The sequence below is a fragment of the Enhydra lutris genome, unplaced genomic scaffold, assembly GCF_002288905.1.
Source record: "Enhydra lutris kenyoni isolate GAN:26980312 unplaced genomic scaffold, ASM228890v2 scaffoldscaffold54, whole genome shotgun sequence".
NCBI classification, from domain to species: Eukaryota; Metazoa; Chordata; class Mammalia; order Carnivora; family Mustelidae; genus Enhydra; species Enhydra lutris.
Genome location: NW_019154138.1, coordinates 6,299,321 through 6,318,951, shown reverse-complemented (window position 1 = coordinate 6,318,951; position 19,631 = coordinate 6,299,321). Strand labels below are relative to the sequence as shown.

The 19,631-nt window shown below is 38.3% G+C and overlaps 1 protein-coding gene and 1 pseudogene across 4 annotated transcripts in view; both read right to left on the bottom strand.

Moving 5' to 3' along the window:
• Positions 1 to 19,631, bottom strand: part of LOC111157436 (RB transcriptional corepressor like 2) — a 52,689-nt gene that overhangs the window by 7,751 nt on the left and 25,307 nt on the right. Inside the window, exons 10-21 of one of the 4 annotated variants that reach the window (XM_022518832.1) lie at positions 17,686 to 17,792; positions 16,658 to 16,761; positions 14,710 to 14,847; positions 13,428 to 13,592; positions 12,792 to 12,903; positions 9,309 to 9,578; positions 8,842 to 9,122; positions 8,574 to 8,750; positions 4,940 to 5,011; positions 4,170 to 4,275; positions 3,389 to 3,594; positions 2,432 to 2,596 (exon numbers count right to left, since the gene is read on the bottom strand). In XM_022518832.1, the coding sequence (XP_022374540.1) occupies positions 2,432 to 2,596; positions 3,389 to 3,594; positions 4,170 to 4,275; positions 4,940 to 5,011; positions 8,574 to 8,750; positions 8,842 to 9,122; positions 9,309 to 9,578; positions 12,792 to 12,903; positions 13,428 to 13,592; positions 14,710 to 14,847; positions 16,658 to 16,761; positions 17,686 to 17,792 (1,903 nt within the window). The remainder of the gene's footprint in view (positions 1 to 2,431; positions 2,597 to 3,388; positions 3,595 to 4,169; positions 4,276 to 4,939; positions 5,012 to 8,573; positions 8,751 to 8,841; positions 9,123 to 9,308; positions 9,579 to 12,791; positions 12,904 to 13,427; positions 13,593 to 14,709; positions 14,848 to 16,657; positions 16,762 to 17,685; positions 17,793 to 19,631) is intronic. The other 3 variants (XM_022518833.1, XM_022518835.1, XM_022518834.1) reach the window with 3 other exon arrangements.
• Positions 18,287 to 19,567, bottom strand: LOC111157438 (annotated as a pseudogene).

Sequence of the window (19,631 nt, the reverse complement as noted above, 5' to 3'; positions counted from 1 at the left end):
TATTTATTTGACAGACAGAGATCACAAGTAGGCAGAGAGGCAGGCAGAGAGAGAGAGGAAGGGAAGCAGGCTCCTTGCTGAGCAGAGAGCCCGATGCGGGGCTCGATCCCAGGACCCTGAGATCATGACCTGAGCCGAAGGCAGAGGCCCAACCCACTGAGCCACCCAGGCGCCCCTGTGTCTGTACTTTTTATTGAAGTAATACTCCACCGTGTGGACATGCACTTACTGAGTTATCGTCCTTTTGGTTTAAACTGTCTGTGTCTTGATATTTAAAGTGGGTTACTTATAAGTGGTAAATAGCTGGGTCTTGCCTTTGTGTCCAAACTTACAATTTCTGGCTTTCAGTAGGTATATTTAGACCACTTACATTTAATTGCTATTTGTGGACTATTTTCCCATGTGTTTTTTCCTTTTTCCTCCCTTTTTGTCCTTCTTTTAAATTGAATATTCTGACTTGTATTACTGAGTATTCATTTTTTCCACTTAACTTTTATTTAGTCCAGATGGAATTTATTTGGTTATAGGGCGAGTATCTAGCGCAGGCATACATAATGGGACTTTTTTTTCCCTGTGGCGGCTCCTGCATCGAGCAAGTGCGCGGTGACATTTTCCAGTGGGGTTTGCTTTGTGTCTTTGGTCATTCTCTCAAGATTTCAAAGTTTTTCATAGTATCTGTCAGGGTGATCTTTGGTGATTAAGAGTCACCGAGAGCTCAGAGAAATGGTTAGCATATTTTTTTAATTAAGGTATGAACAGTTTTTTTAGATATAATGCACATTAACAGCCAACAGTATAGTATAAACATAACTTTTATATGCACTGGGAAATAAATTCATTTAACTGCCTTCACTGCAGTGGTCTGGACCTGTACCTGCAGGATCTCTGAGCTATGTCATCTGTTCCAGGTGCTTTTGGGGCTATTGATGATTTATGTTTCCAGCTTCCGCGATCCCACTGGCAATATCACTGGAATCAGATCAAACCTGTGCAGTGTCTGGAGGAAACTATGTCTTTACATATTTGGTTTTCCTATTCAGAAACATCAGTATGTCTTCATTATTCAGGTTAACTGAGCTTTCTGCAGGGGATAAGTTTACTCAAAGGTATGTAGCACCTTCATTACTACTATAACAGAAAAATGGAAAAGATTTTCCATTTTCTGAGAGTTTTGCTGCTTTGTTTTTTCCCAACTTTTTATTTTAAAAGAAAAGTTGGAAGAATAGTGCATTGAACACCCAGTTATCAGTCAGTAACATTTTACCACATGTGTTCTCTATGTAATGTTCTTTTAAGTTGAACCATTTGAAAGTCAGTTATTCACACTGGGACATTGTACCTCTGAATACTTTAAACATATTCTCCTACATAATCCAGTACTATCATAAATACCAAAGGAATTAAACAGAAATTTAAAGATAAAATTTAACATTGAAGTCCCCATTACATTTTCCCACTCGTCCCAAAAATGTCCTTGAAAGCTGCTTTTCTGTGTAGGATGCAGAGCGAGATCATGCGCTGCATTTGGGTGTCCTTTCTCTCTAGTTCCCTCCCCATCTAACCTCTCCTTCATGATACTGCTGACACTGATTTGTTTGTTTTTGAAGAGTCTTGTATTACTGAGTATTTTTTCCATTTAACTCTTATTTAATCCAGAATTTAGTTGGTTGTAGGGTGTTGTCTAACACAGGCATACTTTCCTTTTTTGTGCTTCACAGATAATGTGATTTTTAGTTGTTCTATGTTTTTCTAAGCAATCTTTATGCATACAAGCATCCCATAAGGGGCTTTAGGATCAAGTTGTGCTCCTAAATGCAGCACATGATTCCCAGTGATCTAGCCTTACTGCTTCAGGGACATTTTCTTCTTTACTTTTCTGGTGCTTCCTGGATATCCCCCTTCCTTCCACACCTCAGCATCTTGCTAACTTTTCTTCCGTTAAGGCCTGATGCAGAATTCCCTCCCCACCACAGATGGAGGCAGACGCTGCCACAGCAATCTCTCCTAAATACGACTGTCCCACTGCCCTGTACAAATTGCCGTTTCTCTCCTTAGACAAAGAATCCTAAAGGACAGAGACACTACCTGTCCCAGAAACAGACAATCCATAATCAGTTTAGAAATCCAAATTTTGTTAGGAAAATTTGCATTTTAAATGGTGTTAAAACCATAAAACTCCAGATTTACAGCAGAGTGAACTATATATGCACAAATAGGAAAAGGAATGAAAATAAATCTAAATCCTTTACTCTATTTCCAGCCTTAAAGTTCTCCCACCAACCCCTTTATTTTGTTCCACTGGAACTTACTGGTCACTTTCCCCTGGTAGTTCCCATCATTGAGGTGAGTACTGGGCATTTCCCATTAACCCCAATTCCAGCATCCTAGACATTCTGGGGTTAATAAAGGCCAAGATTTATATTGGGCTCACCTTTGAAGGACTGTTGCTGAAGTAGTAGAAAATCTTTTCTCGAGGAGAAAGCACGGTTTCATTTTTATGTGGAGAAATGTAGACCGGATGATTCTGAGACAGCTGTATCCGGCGAGGAGAACCTGTCCTTACAAATGGATAGGGAGAGAGTGGAGGAGCATCCATCTGTTTAAAAAAAAATAAAACAAATTTAAAAATCCATATTCCTAAGAAAGGTAACAAAATTTCTAACCAGGTATTTTTTTTTTATGAAAATAGTTATTTTTATTGACAGAGTGGTGAGGTATAATAAACCCGTAGCTTTTTGAAGAGTAATGCATTAGCAGCACAATTACACTTAAAGAACAAGTAATGCTTAAGTGCTTATTTTGTGCCAGTCACTGTTCTAAGCATTTTTTTTTTAAAGATTTTATTTATTTATTTGACAGAAATCACGAGTAGGCAGAGAGGGAGAGAGGAGGAAGCAGGCTCACCGCTGAGCAGAGAGCCCGATGTGGGGCTCGATCCCAGGACCCTGAGATCATGACCTGAGCCGAAGGCAGAGGCTTTAAACCCCTGAGCCACCCAGGCGCCCTGTTCTAAGCATTTTTAATCCATTCTGGCATTGAATCTCCACAGCAACCCTATAAGCTAGAGTCGACTCCTATTCCCCTTTGATACATGAAGAGACAAGAGGCAGAGAGAAAGTTAAGTAAGCTGGAAGGTTACCGTAGCTGGTAAGTTTGGGACAATGTGAATGCATGCTCTCTCTCTCGTGTTATAGTAATTTGTAGGGAATCCAAATACCATCTTTTTTAATGCTTCACGATAAAAAGAAATTCTGTTGGCTAGGCATATTATGTCTCTTAGAGATTTCCTCAGTTTTATTTAACAAAAGAATGATTTCTAAGACTAGCCCAACCTATTTCCCCTCCCTCACAGATGAAAAGAGTATGAAATAATCCCTGTCAAACTTACTACGTTTGCCTGTGAGTACTTCATGGCAAATGCTTTAATTTGCTTTATGTAGATATTGTTGTAGAACTGAATGAGGTCTCCCCTCTCCTCCTCTTCCATGTCACTGTTGGCGCCGGTGAGACGAGTGGGTGTAGGAGGGGCACTGCTAGGCTGTGGAACCGGCAAGGTGCTGTTGGACCTCATGACGGGACTGGAGTCTCTGCTGGCTGCGGCAGGTAGAACAGAGGGTGTTAAGCAGAAAGCCCGCTAGTGCAGACTGTTTTTTAAAGGAAAGTTCAGTGAGAGAAAGGCGAACAGCTACCTGCTGTACGTGGGCACTCTCTTCTTAATCCCAGGGAGCAAAGCACAAACACTAATATGTATTAACTTTACCCCCTGCCATGCAAAGGCTTACTGAGTAGTTCTAATAAATTATACCACATTTTCTAGGACCTGTGCCCTGCATTAAGTGATGCAAATCAACCATTAGTGGTGGTATTTCCATAGCATGGCTTCAGCTGGGATGCCAGACTTCTCTGGAACTCAGGCCAACAAATTCCTGCCTGAAACCTTCTCTAATTTCCCTGGAGAAAAATGCTATGCACAGTATGCCTTGAAGCTATGGGAGGAAGGACAACTTTGCCACCAAATTTAGGATTTTGTTTATTGTTCCAACAAATTTTTTGCCAATATTTTAATACAGTTGTAATTTCATTTAGTAATCCTTAGTCCTTAGGCCTAAAAAGTGAGAAGCTCTTTTCTCTTAGTTTTCTTAGTGTTCATGAAGACCCTAAACACTTACTTCTGTCTTTGTTTAGTTCTGCTGGAGAGTTCTGATGGCTTCTGCTATCACTGCTGCCAGAATTTCTTCTTTTCCTTTTTCCTTTGATCAGAACACTTCTATACACCTTTAGAGAGACCACGAGAAAGGGACAGATTTGTTGAGCACATCTTGGACTAAATGACCTTGACATGTAATTAAATTCTCACAGTGGCTCCATGTAGTAACAGTTGTTGTCCTCAGGGAAGTTAACAGATCCAAGGTGATTTATCTGTTAAATAACAGAGCCAGGATTTACACTGGGGCCTGTCGGGCTTCAAATTCCAAATATGGCCTATAATACTGTAATATAAAGGGCAATACTAGCACCCAACCATAAAATCAAGCTATTCTCAATCAAAGATCTTACATACCTACCCCTTGAGATAAATGAATAGTATTAAAGATAAAATGCGTTTTAAATTTTCCTTTAATGTTGTCTTGGTTAAATGTAGAGTATTGTTTTCTATTCTAAAGGTGACACAGAAACCAAATAACTTGCTAAATTCTCCCTTGTGATTATCTAAATTAAGAAAGAATCAAAAATTTCACCTCCACCTCCTCACCTTTTGGAGAAAAGACGACTTAAACTAATCAAGATGTAAAGTTGTCAGATTAAAGAAAAGACTTCCTTAAAGTAGAATCTTAGCTTTTATCTTGGAGAAAAGGCCACAGAATCAACTGTGGTTAATTTTTTATATTTATCAAAGACTTTAAGCTTTATTTTCAGCCCTGAGAGGAAATGTAATTACCTGGCTCCGGGCCTGTGGCTGAGTCCTATAACAACGCATAATATTCTGGAAGGACTTGTCTTCTTTTGTGACCTGGCAAAGAATAAGAGTATTCTGAAAGAGAAATGGACTTCAAAATATTTTAAAGAGCTCTGTGAACCTACTCCCCAGTGAAACTGGTGACAATTATATAAACAGGCATTTCAAGTCTCTGGAAATGGTCCTAAGGACATATACAAAATGAACAATCTATTCAAGAAAACATGCTAAAATCCAGCAACAAGAGGGAGTGGGTAGTATCTGAACACAGATCTGTATTAAAAAAGTACAGTTACCAAATGAAAAATTCACCAAAAGGACAAAACAGATCTAAAATGGCAAAGAAAAAATGAATTAGCCAACTTGGAATAGACTGTGGAACTTGAAGAACACAGAAAAAGAAATGAAGAAAAATTAACAGAGCTTCAGGGGATCTGTGAACATCATTCAGCACAGAGAGAAGCAGAAAAAAAAGATAAAGGCTGAAAACTTCCCAAGTTTATTTAAAAAATAGTAACCCACACATCCAGGAAGCGCTAAGAATTCCAAGTATACAATAAATGCAAAGAGATCATACCCAGACATAGTAAAAATGCTGAGAGCCAAAGAAAGGGAGAAAATCTTAACATCCACAGAAGCCCAGTAAAATAAGAGGCAACTTCTCATCAGAAACGACTGAACCTAAGAGGCGGTGGAACAACATATTCAAAGTGCTCAAAGTAAAATAAGAATTTGGTGTCCAACAAAGTTATCTTTCAAAAATGGGAAATAAATACAAATAAAAATTTGCTGCTAAAAGACCAATCTTACAAGAAATACCCGAAGTTCAAACTAAAAGCAAGTGACCCCAATAATTCAAATACACATTAAAAAAAAAAAAAGCCCTGGTAAAGACAATTATGTAACTGTAAAGATAGCATCAAATGCATATTTATTTCTCCTTCACTGATTTAAAAAGCCATTGTATAAAACTATATATATATATATATATATATATATATATATATATATATACATACACACATATATATGTATACACACACACACACACACATATATATGATGTGTTATTGGGCCTGAAACATACAGAAATGTGATATATTTGCCAAAACAGCACAGGAAGAGGAGGAATGCTGTATTGGGCTAAGGAAATGACCAGATGACAACTCAAAACCACAGGAACCAATGAAGAGAATCAGAAATGATAAACAAGATTAATAAAAGCTATACATTATATTTCTTCTCTCAGCTCCTTTGGAAGTCATAGAATTACAAATAACAATGCAGTTGTTGGATTTATAACACTTATGGATGTAATACGTATCACAATACATTTCAAAAGATTGAAACAGCTACATAGGACACTTCTTTTTCCTCACTGGAATTAAGTATAAATCTGAAGCTGATTTTAATACATTAAGATGCGTATGTTGGGGTGGGAAAACTGGGGCGATTCTGGTCAAAGAATCGCCAGTTATGAGTAAGTTCTAGGGATCAAGTATCTAGCATGGGGACTACAGTTAACAATATTATATATTGGGAAGTTGCTAAGAGAGTTGATCCTTAAATATTCTCACTACCTAATAACAACTGGATAGCCTCCTGTGAAAGAATGAAGTTGGACTCCTATCTCCATGAATAAAAATTACTCAAAATGGATCACAGACCTAAATGTTAAGACCTAAAACTATAAAACTTTTAGAAGAAAACAAATATTCATGACCTTGGATTTGGCAATGTATTTTAAGATAAGAGCAAAAGTACAAACAACAAAAGAATAAACGGACTTAATCAAAATTAAAAATTACTATGCTTCAAATAACACAATAACATCAAGAAGTGCAAAAACAGAAAATATTTGCAAACACCTGGTGAGAGAGCTGCACCCAGAACATATAAAGAACTATGGCTCAATCACAAAGCACGAACCATCCAAATCAAAAACGGGCAAAGAATTTAAACCAGTATTTCACCAAAGAAGATATACAAATGACCGGTATACAAATGATTAGGATGGCTAGAAGCAAAAACTCAAAAAACAGCCAATAGGCACAATAAAAGACACTCAACATCATTAGTCATTCAGGAAATATATGTCAAAACCACCAGAATGTATCAATACTCACTGGGATGACTATAATAAAAAAGAGAAAAGAAGCTGGCAAGGATGTAGAGGATTTAGAACTCTCATGCACTGCTGGTAGGAATGTAAAATGGTGTAGCTGCTCTGAAAAATATGGCAAATTTCTCCAACAATTAAGCACAGAATTACCATATGACCCAGCAATTCCACTTTTGAGTATATAAACAAAAGAATGAAACTAAAAACTTGAAGAGATATTCATACACTCATGTTCATAGTACATTATTCACAATAGCTAAAAAGTGCCAGCCACCCAAGTGGACATCAGTGGATGAACGGATAAACAAAATGTGGTATTTAATCAGGCTTGCAAAGGAACAAAATTACAATTCATGCTACAACATGGATAAATCTTGAGGACATTATACTAACTGAAATAAACCAATCATAAAAAGACAAAAACTGTATGACTCCTAGAGGCACCTGGTACAAATTCATAGAGACAGAAAGTAGAATGGTGGGTGCCAGGAGCCAGTGGGAGGAGGAACAATAACCTACTTAAGTAGTTTTACTCTGCAGGGATGGAAATGTTTTGGAACAAGATAAAGATTAGGTGTATAATATTGGGAATGTACCAAAACGCCACTGAATCGTTCATTTAAAAATGGCTCATTTATTTATGTGAATTTCACCTCAGTTATTTTAGAAAACAATGTCTAATAATAAAAAAAGTGCTGATGAGAGGGGCTCCTGGGTGGCTCAGTCAATTAAGTATCTGCCTTTGGCTCAGGCCATGATCCCAGGGTCCTGGGATCAAGTCCCCCACCAGGTTCCTTGCTTAGGGGGGCAGCCTGCTTCTCCCTCTCCCTGCCACTGCCCCTGGTTGTGCTCTCTGTTGAATGAATAAATAAAATCTTAAAAGAAAAAGTGCTGATGAAAAGGTAGAAAAATGAAGACCTTCATATATTAATGGTTGAAATATAAAATGGTGCAGGGACTTTGCAAAAGCAGTCTGGGTGTTCCTCAAATGGTTAAACACAGTATATGACCTAGCTAGCAATCCACTCTTAGGTACATATCAAAGAGAAATGAAAACATGTCCACACAAAAACTTGTACACAAATGTTCACGAAAGCATTATTCATAATAGCCGAAAAGTTAAAATACCCAGATGACCATCAACTGATGGATAAACAAAATATCATATATTCATACAATGGAGTATTCTAAAATTTACTGTGGTGATGGCTGCACGTTATCTTTAAATGTACTAAAATCCAAGGAGGTGTACATTTTAAGTGAGTGAGTTAAGCGGTGTTTGGGTGGCTCAGTTGGTTAAGTGTCCCAACTCTTGATCTCAGCTCAGGTTTTGGACCTCAGGGTTGTGAGTTCAAGCCCCACGCTGGGCTCCATGATGGGTGTGGGGCCTACTTAAAAATGAATGAATGAATGGACTGTATCTCAATAAAACTGTTAAAGGTGTTCTGAGCTAGTATCTTTACTTTTTCCTTTTATATTCCAAATGGTGCTTACCTTTGCCATCACATAAATGGCACACATCAACAACTGGTCCAGATGTCGGTCCATCATAAGTTCAGGACACTGAATTATGGAGAATTCAAAACAGGTCCAGATTTTTTTCCTCAGTTCATCTGAAATATCCAGTTTAGCACAAAGATCCCGAAGGCGAACACCTGCCAAGTGGTAAACCTGGTAGAGAAACAAAAACATTTTCAATTTTGTTTACCTAACACTTGTATTTCCCAAGCTTCTGCTCTGGCAAGGGTACATGAAAAATTACCTTTCTAAAGAAAAGCGATAAAGAGCTGGTCTTCCTCGGTCTAATACTGCTGCCAGTTGAAGGTGGGCCTTGTTTCTGCTGGTGTCCACCTGGGGAAATCTGCTGAATGGCCACCTGACCAGGGACTTGCAACGTTGTTCCTGTCACCTGTTGAGAGCTCAAACTTCCAGCCAGGGCCTGAGCACTCAGGGGCTGGATGGAGCCAGTCACAGCTTGTGCCTGCCCTCCCACGTTGACCTGGACTGGGAAGAATGTTATCCCTCCATTTTCATTCGCAATACCTACAGTTTGTTAGGGAGAAAATGAGGACGATGAAAGGCTCTCTAGGCATGGGTTTCCAATTTCTCCCCTCCCAGCCTCCTTCCCCCGCTCCACTCTTATCTCATGTTGTCATTCCAGCCAAATCTCAAGTGACTTTCCATAAATGCCACCAAGAAAGAACTCAATATCCAACCTGCCTTCCTTACCTTGTACAGGAATGGTCACTGTTTGTCCATTGTTGGCCGTGACAGTGGCTGTTGCCATGGTGACCAAAGTCTGTCCAGGAACTGGTGTGACAGAAACGGCATCCCCAGATACATTCTGCACAGGGACAGCATTGACTAGGGGTTGGGGAGGAATGCGCCCAGGTGTCCCTCCATCAGAGGGGCTATCGTTCTCAACGAATAGACGCCTTCTGGTAGAGCTGGCTGCTGGGGAGCTGTATCTGTCATATAATGTGGCTGGAGATGTTATGCCTACAGTTAAAAACAAAAAAAAACAAAAACCCATCAAGCCAACGGTTTAACTCAAGAAAACTCAGATCTAACTTCTGAATCCAAGCTCTTATGTTCAAAACTAGTGTCTGAAATACTTCATAAACAAAACAGGGGTCATATCACACCTACAGTCAGCTAATGAAAATTCAACCAGACATCATTAAGAGCAAAATTTAAACACAGGAAAATTTCTCTATTTGTTGCACAATGCTCCCTACTTTATTCCAGCTTCTGCTAAATCAAACCAAACTCTACGTTCTGTTGCTACAGAACCTTGATGACTTAGGGGCAATTTAAAGAATTATTCTATTTTCCTGTATTTCTGACCATATTCACTCATGTATGATGTGATTTCACCGTAAAGCCACTACTCAAGAGGACTTGATATTACTATGACATCATCCGGGAGCATTTTACCCCAGTTTTATTAGTTTTCATCTTTATCTTTTTTCCACACACAGAAAATTACTAAAGCACAGTAATGTTCTTCAGCAAGATTGGATATTATGTGTTTTGGACTCAATTAAGCTTAGTTTATTATATTTTTTAAACAACTTTATTATATTTTTTAAACAACTTTATTGAGATATAATTCACATACATTTTAATCATTTAAATTGTACTATTCAATGGTTTTGGGTGTATTACGTTATTAGTTTCTTTAAATATATATATATAACATGTGATTTGCCATTTTAACCATTTTTGTGTGTACTATTCAGTGGCATCAATTCCACTCACAATTTTGTGCAATCATCACCACTATTTCCAAAACTTCATCATCCTAAATAGAAGCAAATTCTATAACCATCATGGCACGGTCTGTTGTTAAATATTCACATCAAGGACTGAATTTTCAAGCAGCATGTCCAACAGCACATCGGTAGGTTATTTAAGTTTTAAAATGTATGTAGGGAGGTCATAAGGGGATTGATAGGAATAGTCCTGACAGCCTATAGCTTAATGTTTCAATTTCTCAATAGTACAAAAGTCCTGACAGCCGATAGCTTAACATTTCAATTTCTCAATGGTACAAAAGCCAATAAACTCACTAGCTTTGTATTTGGATCAAAGCTGCAGTCAGAAAGAATGCATTATGACTGATGATTATCTTGTAAGGCATTAAGAGACCTTGAAATTGGAGAAGTGATGAGTACAAAGAAAATAAAGCTTGAAGTCAGGTCCTAATCCATAGACTAGGGAAGGAAAAAACTACAGAAACAGGACTGAGGAAGACCAACTGTCAGATCTGTGGGTCTGAAGCAAATAAAAGCAGAAAAACAGTAAAGCCAATATACCTCTTCCAAAAAATGAGGACATTTTCATATAGTTGATCCATACTTATTGAGTATGCACGGACATAAAGTGATTCCTGATTTTAAAACCGATCTTTCGTCTATAGCCAGTGCTTATCGATTACATCAAAAGGTTGATCTAGAAACAACAATATCCTTCTAATGGCATCCAAGGATTTAGTACTCTGAATTTACAGCATCGTTTTTTAAAAAGCAGTTTTGTCTCAGCTGTGTAAACTTAAACCCTGCACCTGGAAGACATTACAGAGAGCTGCCTGAAGGGACGCCCGGCTGGCTCGGCCCATACAGCATGCGACTCTTGATCTTGGGGTTCTGAGTTCGAGTGGCATCATGGGCATAGAAGTTACTTTTTTTAAAAAGCCGCCTAAATATAATCAGATGAATAGCGAAACTTCTCTTTTCTCAATTTCTTGGGCCAGCATTAACTCATATTAACCAGTATAGCACAGCTCGACTGCCAAGAGTCAAAGCTGAACTTGCTCTGGCCATTCACCACTTTTAACTCACTTGTCTATATCTAACTGCATCATACAGCTCTACAGCCCGGTGATGGGTATTAAGAAGGGCACAGATTGCATGGAGCAATGGGTGTTATATGCAAATAATGAATCATGGAACACTACATCAAAAACTAATGGAAGTACTGTATGGCGACTAACGTAACAAAAAAAACCCTGTTCTGAGTTTGTTTTTTTTTAAAGATTTTATTTATTTGACAGATGACAAGTAGGCAGAGAGAAGGCAGAAAGAGAGGAAGCAGGCTCCCCGCTGAACAGAGAGCCTGATGTGGGGCTCGATCCCAGGACCCAGGATCATGACCTGAGCCAAAGGCAGAGGCTTAACCCACTGAGCCACCCAGGCATCCCCTGAGTTGTTTTTTTTTTAAAGATTTATTTATTTGAGAGAGCAGGGGGAGGAGCGGAGGGGCAGAAACTCAAGCAGACTCTGTGCCAAGCATGAAGACAAACTTGGAGCTCAATCCCACAACCCCAACATCATGACCTGAGGTGAAATCAAGAATCGGACGTTCAACTAACTGAGCCACCCAGGTGTCCCTCTTCTGATTTTTTTTTTTTTAAAGGATTTTTTATTTATTTGACAGAGAGAGAGAGCAAAAGTAGGCAGAGAGGCAGGCGGGGGGGGGGGGGGGGGGGGGGGGGGGGGGGGGAAGCAGGCTCCCCACTGAGCAGAGAGACCGATGCAGGGCTCGACTCCAGGATCCTTTAATCATGACTTGAGCTGAAGGCAGAGGCTTAAGCCACTGAGCTACCCAGGTGTCCCTCTTCTGATTTTAGAAGAAATACATACTCATCTTAAAAATTTTACAGAAAGCAGGGGCCCCTGGGTGGCTCAGTCGTTAAGCCTCTGCCTTCTGCTCAGGTCATGATCTCAGGGTCCTGGGATCGAGCCCCACGTGGGGCTCCCTGCTCAGTGGCAAGCCCGCTTCTCCGTCTCCCACTCCCCCTGCCTGTGTTCCCTCTCTCGCTGTGTCTCTCTCTGCCAAATAAATAAAATCTTAAAAAAAAAAAAATTTACAGAAAGCACTAGGAATTCTATCATCCAATAATAATTGTTCTTAATAGTTCGGTTTTCCCATTTCAGCTCTTCTATATGCTTACATATAAACACACACTTCAAATATAAGAGTCACATTAATATACAGCATTCTCTTTTTATAGTCACCTGTTGCTACATGTCTCTTCCTGTGTTCTTAAATATTCTTCAAAAGCATTACTTTTAAGTGATCCATGTGGTACTATAATGCACAAAATATTTCTTCTATATAAACTCCATTAACTTCACTTATAGTTTTAGATAGAATTTCAATTCCCAGATATTAGGCTCCCAAATATTCCCTCTGGTACTTTAAACTTACTTCTTCCAAGTCCTCCAGTATCAGCACGAACTTCACTCACCCTTCTGGGAGTCAAAGGAGAGCCAGCAATACAAATATCACTGGCTCTTTCCAGATTCTGAGGTGGCATAACCTATAAAGAATGATATATACAGAGTGTCATTATTTGAAAAGGCATTTTCATTAGAAATACAGTCACAATCTAAGGCAAAACAAAACTTGCTCACCAGTTACTCGACCTAAATGAAATCAGCGGTCTTCTCTAGTTTCATACCGAAGTTGAAAAAAAAGTCTGGCAGGCTTAAAAAATTCAAAGCTAATAGCTGAATACTAAATATGAATCAGTCTTCATTACTGATTTACAGAATCAGAATACAACCATTCTAAGATACAGAAACTGTACTAAAAATTAAGAGAGAACACTGAATTCTTACTCTGGCACTGAAACCTTAGAGCAATCACGCATTATTTCTGACTCCTAGACTTATGGGTTTTTTCTCAGATACACGGGTGACTGTACCATATTAAACCCAACTGCCACCCTCCCACTTCCCATAACGAAAACACCAAGTTTAACTGCTCTCAGTGAAACAATATAAACTGACTAGTTACTAATGTACTTTTGTTATAGAGAGATGTTAAGGTATTTTCACAAACCTCTTCACAAGTAGGAACTCTATTTTCATTATCTCTAATTCTGTCCCAGAGTGGAGACTCTGGTTTCCATGCCAAATGATCCAGGATCTGTTCTTCAATCTGATTAAGGTGTTTTACCACCTCTCTACAAAGACCATCTTCTGCTCTAATGAATACTTCTATCACCTGAAATTAAAAAAATGCCCTCCTTCAATAATTATTTTTGTCACCAAAGACTTAGTGTGAAGCAAAATGGGTACATTTTGGTTTTTTACATATTTATAGATAAAACAGATAATCAGAAATTACAAATCTAAATAATACTATTTTGAAACAGTTGGTCTTCACTGTCTTTATAAATAATTATTTAAAATTCATGCAGGAATTATAGAAAATCTTCTAATGGCATATTTTAAACATTTTTCAAAGAATAAAGATGCCTTTTCTATTAAGTTGAAAAATATTACTCTTAAAATTTCACATTTAAAAACTCTAGGGGCACCTGGCTCCTCAGTTGGTAAAGCATCTGACTCTTACTCTTGGGATTCTGAGTTCAAGCCCCATGTTGGGTGTAGAGATTACTTAAAAAAATAATAAATACATCAATAAGTAAATAAATAAATAAAACAAAAATTCTAAACATTCAATCCATGCCACTAAAAAACATTGATTTTGACTACTATAATTAAGATAAACCCATACACTAAATCCATATCAAGACAGAAATAATTACCAAATCAATGCCATCACTCTGCACTTCTATATAACATGGGAAAGAGAACTTTTTTCTTCTGAAAGACTTTCAATGTTATTTCTGGACAGTAAAAAAAGGTTGGGGCACCTGAGTGGTTCAGTCAGGTCTCTTGATTTTAAGCTCAGGTCTTGATCTCAGAGTCATGATTTCAAGCCTGGAGTTGGGCTCCACACTGGGTGTGGAGCCTACGTAATTAATTAAAAGAAAAAATTTTAAAAGGTTGCTATATAGGATTAACTACTGGTTTGTTTGCTACTTTTTTTGAAAGGCTTCCTAGACAATAAAATCAAAGTATCCTAAAGGACTATAGCAGATAAAAGGAAGAATCAAATAAAGCTTTTACCATAAATTGGCCTTTATACTGTTTGAGAAGAATTTAAATAGTTCTTAGGACTCTTATATTTCTTCTCCCCAGATAGAGTAAAAACTATTAAATATATAATTAAAAAGAGAAGAGATATACTTAGGTAGCAAAATGAATTAGCCAGCTAACAATAGGAAGATGGTCGCATCTACAATTTCCTCATCAGTAACAGATTTTTAAAATACCTTATAAAAATGATAAAGTGGCACATCAAATATTTCAGTAATAAATGGAAAATTCCCAGGAGGCTTGTAAGAAAAAGTAACGACCTCAAGACAGCAGGCCAAAAGCGATCTATGGAATGCATCTTGCTCCAGAATGCCCTATAAAACAAAGTTATTAACGTTTAGAAACATTAACCTACTCTAACAAAGACATTTCCTACCCAGTAGAGTTAAATATCAAAGGAAGTCTTATTTTCTGAGGTAGTGAGAAGTATGTGCTTACTTTCTTATAGAACTTTTCTTAGCTTGATAAATAAGCCCATGTTTTAGCAAAACAAATATTAAAAAAATGTGTAAGAACGTTCAAAAACCTTACATATTATGAAATACAGCTGATAAAATATTATATCCCTAACAAAAATATACAGACACCCTGCTGCTTAGGGAAATAGTAATGTGGAAAGAGGTTACAAAATGGTATCTACAGTTAGAGGTCACTGTCAGAGAAAGACAGCTGGAAAGCAGGTGACTAGCTAGATGGTCACGGGCCACAAGTGAACTTACTTCTCTCAGGAGACATAATTACATTCCCCCCCCCTTTTTTCTTGGTTATTAATTTTCCAAATCTGTACATAAACATTTACTATTTTTGAATTAAAAAGTTACTTAGACACCAAAAACACAGGAAACAGGAGAAAAAAAATAAATTGGGCTTCATCAAAATCAAAACCTTTTGTCTATCAAAGGACATTATCAATGAAATAAAGACAGAACCCACAGAATGGGAGAAAATGTTTGTAAATCATATATAAGGGATTAATATCCAGAATACATAACTCCTACAACTTGACCAAAAAAAGGCAAACAATTATATATTGTTGATTATGAATAATATTCTGAATACTGTTCAGCCTTGAAAAGGAAATTCTGACATGCTAAAACATGGATGAACCTTGAACACGTCACGCCAAGTGAAATACACGAGACACAAAAGAATATTGTATTATACCTAGAACAGGTTAATCTGTAGAGACAGAAAGTAGAGATTACCAGGAGCTCGAGGGAGGTGAGAATGGGGAGTCTTTGCTTAATGGGCATAGACTTTCAGTTGGGGATGATGAAAAATTTCTGAAGATGGCTGGTGGTGAGGGTTGTGCATCACTGTGAATGTACTTAATGCCACTGAATTGTACACTCAATAATGCTTAAAATGGTAAATTTTATGTATATTTTACTACAAAAAAAAGTTGTTTTATAAGTTTTTGAAGTGGGTATAAAGGTATTCTCTTCTTATCAGCCCCTAAACTGCAGCTGTTTTATACACCCTTCTGTATGTGTCTCAAAATTTAAAAATTTGTCTTAACAGCTTTTGAAATTCCCACAGCCATAACTTCATGTACAAAAATAAAAGTAAATAGAAGAAATTAGAGTAATTATTGGTCAGCTTTATAATTTTCTCTAAAATGTTATTTTAAAAAATAGTTTTTAAAAATCATTTTTATTGATGTCATTAAAAGTAAATACTACTTATTTCAAAACCAATTTATATTTCTTAACTAGTAAAATCTGGAAAAAATAATTTTCTTAGTCAAAGAGCAATGGCTGAATATTTATGTTAAAGTCCTATCTAGTCAATGCTCAACTTACTCTTGCTGTGCAAGGTTTGTTTGGGGAATGTGCTGGTTAACAAGTTCATGCACCCTAAAAACTCACTTTACCTTAAGTCTGAATGATTCAGTCTTTGACTATGGAATCTTACTGCCCACAGAAGCCGTGAGTGCCACATTGAGAACACTAAGTGGGGACCGGAGGCAAAGACACTCAAGACACGAGTTTCCTCAGCTGCCAATCTTACTCCCTCAGAGCTATGGTTTTATCTTTGTTTAGTTTAGTCTAGGTTTTGTATGAGTAGGGCTGAAAGGAAACTATATTTTTATTATGTTGACCAATGCCCTGGTGATTTACTCACAGATAAATCCATGTCTCCCAGTCTTTTCTGTTCCTGTTCAATAACAGATTCTAGTACTTTATAGTAAAGCATCTCTGCAAAACGAAAATGTTTGCTGGCAATTTCTGCATAAATAAAAAATAAAAGTCACATGCAAAGAACACATTGTAGAAAGTGAGAGTCTAACTCCATTCGCTGCCCACAAAATAAAATTTAAAAACCAACCAGTAACTTCATATATATGCACTTCCTACAGCTGCTGTTCCCATCATTCCTATGACTTCTTAATTTTCTTCATGGTAACCACAGTAACACTAACATTTTTCTAAAACTGTGAAATGAATTAAAAAAAAAAAGATTTTATTTATTTATTTGACAGTGAGAGAGAAAGGGAGAGAGCACAAGCAGGGGGAGAAGCAGAGAGAGAGAGAGAGAGAGAGAGGGGAGAAGCAGCAGACACTGAGCAGGGAGCTCAGAGCTCAGGACCCTGGGATCATGACCTGGGCCAAAGGCAGACACTTAACCAACTGAGCCACCAAGGTGTCCCTGTGAAATGAAATTTCCACTTAAAAACTGTAACAGCATTCCATTAAGAGTCACACTTTTTTTTTTTTTTTTTTTTTTTGTTAAGTTTAAACTGAACAGCTCTATACTAAGAGGTATATATAACTGGTTTACTATTCCACTCATACCTGGTTCTACTTCATGACATCAGATAACTTCTAGGGCAGGTCTGGGCATGGAACAGCTGTATCTTCTGAACTTATTCTTCATATTTTGAAGAATCACTACACTTCTAAACCTAATAATATCCAGTCTACAAATGGAACTAAAGATTTTGCCAACAAAGTACCAGATATCAGTTTACATTTTATCGTATGGAGAAGGGCCCAGAAACCACCTGGTTAACAGAAAAGTTGGACATCCATAATGTAGCCATCAATCTAAAGTCCTAAATCTATTCTTCGATTTCTGATTCACTTACCAAGGAAGGACTCCATGTAGTTAAACTTCAAAGATGAGAACAAGATGGACAGTATGAGCCTTACCTTTAGAACTACTGAAATCCTCATCTGGCTGGCAATGCTGAGAATATATTTCATACATTTCTTTCAATCTGTTGGCAATGGCCTGTGTTGGATCTCTGGAACATGTCCTGAAAAAAAAAAAAGAGTAAGAAATTATCCAACTTAAAGGTCTAGCCCAGTCACAAAGTAATAAACTATTTACAACTCGTAATTTAACTAACCTGTAAATATAAAATACTTTTTAAAGCTAGAAAGGCAATATATGTTCGATGCAAAAGCATTATCTGCATCGTGCCCTAATCCATCATGTGGGCCTGTGGAATAACGTTTTCATCTTTTTTTTTTTAAGGGATTAACACACCTTTTTAACTTATTTTTAAGTATTTTTAAGGTTTAAAATTCCTAGTAGGAATTCCTGGTAGGAAAACATGATGTAATGAATACCCAATGGCAAACCACTACAAAATGTCTGGGTTGCACATGGGGCTGAGGAGTAGGGACTCTCTTCCCAGCACCCCAACATTCTCTCCATGAGGTTAGAGGCACCCTGTATTACTATGACATCCATCACGTGATCTAAGTTATTTTGCCTTCAGCAAGGGTTTTATTTATCTGAAGGGCATTATGCTTGACCTCCAAATTTGACAATTTACTGATGAGATTCATAACCTTTGGGTTGCTCTGATATTTGCCACATTTACTGGGTTCTAGGCCACATCCCAGAAGGCCACCATAACTTCTGGATCCTGAGTGGCTGCAAGGACCTTTGGGTCACTAAGAATTTCACTGAGCCCCGGCATCCCTTCCATTCCAGGCCTGCCCCGCCATTTCACACATTCCCACGAGAAAGACACCTAGAAAAGAGTTAGTCTGGGCTTCTGATCGTCATCTGGCTTCTTCCTCCCTCTGAGGTTCCTCATATTCTTCCCAAACCTTCTTAACCCTTTCTGTTCTTTCTTTGATCTCTCATTCTACACTTTCTCACTCATATTTTCTCTGACGTTTGGCAATTTTCTGGCCCTCAGCTGAACTTCTTCCAGCATGTGTCAGCACCTTCATCATAACCCAGTTCACCAGCAAGGGCAAGATCATGTGCTGCTTCTTCCCAGTGGCCCAGAAGTCTGTGCACTTTCCCTCGCCCCCTGTAAGGCTGAGCTGAATCGGGATTTATTTCAGTAGCTTTGTCAGTCTGGGATGGCAGCATTTGGGTTCTGTAATTTCATGACTACACCAGCTCTCTTGGCATACAAAATGGCCAAGCGAGGATTCAGCTTGATGGCATCAGTGAACAAGCCAATGGCTTTCTGTAGCTCACCATCATTTAGGGCATCGATGGCAGCCACTTCTTTATCACTTGCCTGATCTATCATTTCCCCAGTCACCCCTACACTGTCATCTCCCACTTTTTTTTTCTTTTAAAGATTTTATTTATTTATTTGACAGACAGAGATCACAAGCAAGCAGAGAGGCAGGCGGGGGGCACGGGGGAAGCAGGCTCCCTACTGACCAGAGAGCCCGATGCAATGCTAGGCTTGATCCCAGGACCCTGGGATCATGACCTGAGCCAAAGGCAAAGGCTTTAACCCACTAGTGTCCCAGGCGCTCCTCATCTCCCATTTCTTCGGGGGTGTCAGTATCTGGTTCAATCACACCTTCACTGTCAAGTTCTAGACCACTTTCCTCACTTGATGGTTGTCCTGCCTTTAAGCTTTCCTCCACCTTCTGTTTTTTCTTTCTTGGTATTTTCTTCTGATTTAGTTTTATGAGTACCAGGTAGTATTTTACCCTCCATGCTCTCCACTCACTCCTTCAGGAAGCACGTTTCCTGTGTGTGCAGAATGCTTGGATCCTGCTTACACATTTTCACAAAGGCCTGAAGCTCACTCATTTTGTGGGGGTCCATGGTCCAGAGGTCATGGGAAGAGGTGGGCACAGCAAGGATTGCGGCCCTAGGCGCTATCCAATTC